We start from the raw sequence: 3231 nt of genomic DNA on the forward strand, positions 1-3231 counted from the left end.
TCGGTCTGGTGTGTGAGTGAGGGCGCCCCATCTGCCTCCACAGGGTCACATCGGTGTAGAAAGTTGCCATTCCCCATCTCTTGCAAGGGTCGTATCCGCCGGACTGATTCCCTCCGGGTCTGCCATTCATGCTTCCTAAACGGATAGAAAACGATCGTTTCACGTCGATGTTCCGTATCCGCATTAAATACCACCTGTCCTCGCTGTTTGATCTCCTTATCAGCCAGAGTTCGACCAAGTCAAAAACGCCCCTCCGTCAGAAGTGTAAACACACTGCCTCGACAGCCACAATTCTCTCAACCCCGCCCGGGCCCCATCAATCCTTTTCGCTCATTGTCGGTCTGGAGATTTACATCCGCGTCACTTGCAATTCAAGCCTGTTTCTGCTGTGGAACACTTTATTGCGTTTCCCCAAACTCCCGGACTCGCGCCCGTCAATCCCCTCGTTACAATAACTTGCAATAAGTTGCAACAACCCCCGCCTTCTATTTTTCCGGATTCCACCTCTCCTCCTTCATTGCTGGACATATATCGCTTGATCAAAGGCCCTACCTACGACAATATTGTCATCCGTTCCATACAATTTTCAACGTTGCGATTGTGAGATGTCGCAACATAGTGCTATGGATGACCTTGATCATGGCCTGGATTCAGAGTCGTACGATGGCAATTACACTGACCAGGGAATGGATAATGGTTATACCGGCGAACTACACCACGACGACACCATCCACAGATTCCTGCGGCCTCTCATGGTGTCCGACAGCACTCTCCATGAACTCGCCTGTCGCTTCCGACATATATACCGCCACCTTGCACTGACATCAGACCAGCAATTTCTACCCACCCCAGTAACGAGGTTACCGACTGGTCAGGAAACTGGGAAGTATTTGGCGATCGATGTTGGGGGAACCAATTTTAGAGTGGCATTTATTGAGCTACTGGGCGAGTCGAAGGATAGTGACGTCACGAACTCCAATTCTCCGACATCACGCGATACTATGAAGAGAGCGCAGAGGCAGCGCGTGAATCGGACGTTAGAAAAGATATGGGCCTATAGGGGAACATCTGAAGCAGGACAAAGCCGAAGATTTGTTTTTGTGGATTGGAGATTGCATAGCAGAAGTGGTAGCGGACAGCTTAGCCCCGAATTTGGCCAATGGGACCCCTATCCCCGCAGAACTCGAAATGGGAATCACGTTCAGTTTTCCAATGATGTAAGTGCTGTTTGTATAGATTTCCCATATATTTTCCTTTCGATTGATGATCTTCTTGCAGAGTTGGATGCGACGCTGCCCCACTCTGGGAACAATGACTTGATTCAATACTAACCACGACTAGGCAAGAGTCACTCTCTGAAGCGCGGCTTATGCCAATGGGAAAAGGTTTTGCTATAACTTCAAATCTTGATTTAGGCGGTATTTTGTTGGCAGGCTATGACAGGCATACGAGACGGCCGCTGGAAGAGGAAGAGCAGTCAGCGAAGCGACGGAAACGTTTTGCGTTGCCAAAACTAAAGATCGCGGCAATCACTAACGATACAGTTGCTACATTAGCATCGCTGGCTTATCTGGTGAAGTCCCTACCAAACAGCCGTGTTGCGATGGGTATAATTGTCGGAACTGGTTGCAATGCCACGATCCCCATGAGTTTGAAGGACCTGCACGAGTCTAAGGCAAGGCACGTTTCATCGCGACATCCGGACGCTGTGGAAACTATAATTAACACTGAATGGACCATTAACGGTGCTGCGCCCCCTCTCCGTGAGCTGAACATCACCACGAAATGGGATACCATATTAGACGAGGCCTGTGCTAGACCTGGCTTCCAACCTTTCGAGTACATGACTGGCGGCCGCTATATTGGCGAATTGGTCCGGATTATATTTTACGATTACCTCACCAACTTTGTTGGGCTCTCAAAGAGGGAACTACCAGCGAACCTTATCCAGGAATATGCCCTCACCACCACGTACCTATCATCATCTGTTGCCCAAATACAGTCCGACCTCGAGCTGGTCCGGTATCTGACAGAGACCTTGCCTCCACCCGAATCCAGCGATTGGAGCTGGGATCTCAATTCCGCACGGGCATTTAGGAAGGTCGCCCAGGCTGTCCAGACCAGGTCTGCAGGGTTAATCGCTGCTGCTGTCATTGGCCTGCTCGCATGCAAGGGGGAACTCAAGCTCCGCGATTACAACGACCCAACTCCGCGCCAACACCCAAACTTCATGGCTTCATCCGTTAATAATGGAGCCTCCCCAAATGATATTGTACACGCAGTAAACTCTAAACTAGCTGCCCATAGTGCTGCAGCTGCTGCTAAGGCTGGCAACGACGGCCACATTGTTCCTATCGTCGAGTCCGTGCCGTCTAACTGGCAATCTGGGCCGGAGGAACTAGTTGTCGCATATACCGGTGGCATTATTCAGCGGTACCCGCGTTTCAAGGAGACGTGTCAGCAATTCATTGACAGGTTGGTGATTTGGGATGGACCGCAGGAGAGTGGCAAGTCGGTGTTTCTCCGGGAGGCGTCGGATGGTGGCATTATTGGAGCTGGCGTCTTAGCTGGGATGCTTGCCTCTGGAAACCGATGAGGAGGAAGGTATATAGCATGGGAAAGTTGCCCAAAGAGGGGATGTTCTAGAGCTGTTGATGGTTTTAGCCAGACGCGGAGACGTTTGGAGGCATGGCGGACTGGATGTACATGAACCAGCGAACTTGGTGGCTGGGCTGATCAGATCGAGCTCCCTCGTCCCTTTTTTTTTTTTTTTTTTTTTTTTTTTTTTTTTTTTTTTTGGTTTTGGTTTTTTGCTATACCTTCACGTTTCCCCTCCGTCCCAATTTCCCCGAATTCCCCCTTGTACCTATGTCCCGCCGCGGTCCCCCCTTCTCCCAAAGGTTCCGTATTCTTTCTCAAAAGTTAAGCAAATCCTTGAAGGGGCTCAATAAAATAATTTGAATTATTTTTAACAGCCCACGATTTTCTATGTTTTTGGAAACAGCAAAAACAGCCTCCAAATCCCAATGAGAATTATCCGGTTCGCCCTAAGGGGTATATTTCTGGTCTTTCACTCTCATGGAGGAACACGGGGCGGTGGAAATAAAAATCACGCCTCTCTGCCGCCAGTGTTCTCGCCCGCTTTCCTCTCTCCCAGGGCCCCTTCCGCCTTCTGACAAAATTTTTTATCCCTTCTTTAATTCCCCTTTCCCGCACATCTTGACGCCCAAT

At 49.8% G+C, this 3231-nt stretch overlaps 1 protein-coding gene across 1 annotated transcript; it reads left to right on the forward strand.

Moving 5' to 3' along the window:
• Nucleotides 1–623: 623 nt before the first annotated feature.
• On the forward strand, nucleotides 624–2596 carry HCAG_01021 (conserved hypothetical protein; the record flags this gene model as incomplete). Its single annotated transcript, XM_001543925.1, has 2 exons — nucleotides 624–1217; nucleotides 1349–2596. 2 exons carry the CDS (start codon nucleotides 624–626, stop codon nucleotides 2594–2596), a joined length of 1842 nt encoding a protein of 613 aa, XP_001543975.1.
• Between the last annotated feature and the right edge of the window lie 635 nt (nucleotides 2597–3231).

The sequence above is a fragment of the Histoplasma capsulatum genome, genomic scaffold (assembly GCF_000149585.1).
Source record: "Histoplasma capsulatum NAm1 scaffold_1 genomic scaffold, whole genome shotgun sequence".
Classification (NCBI taxonomy): Eukaryota; Fungi; Ascomycota; class Eurotiomycetes; order Onygenales; family Ajellomycetaceae; genus Histoplasma; species Histoplasma mississippiense.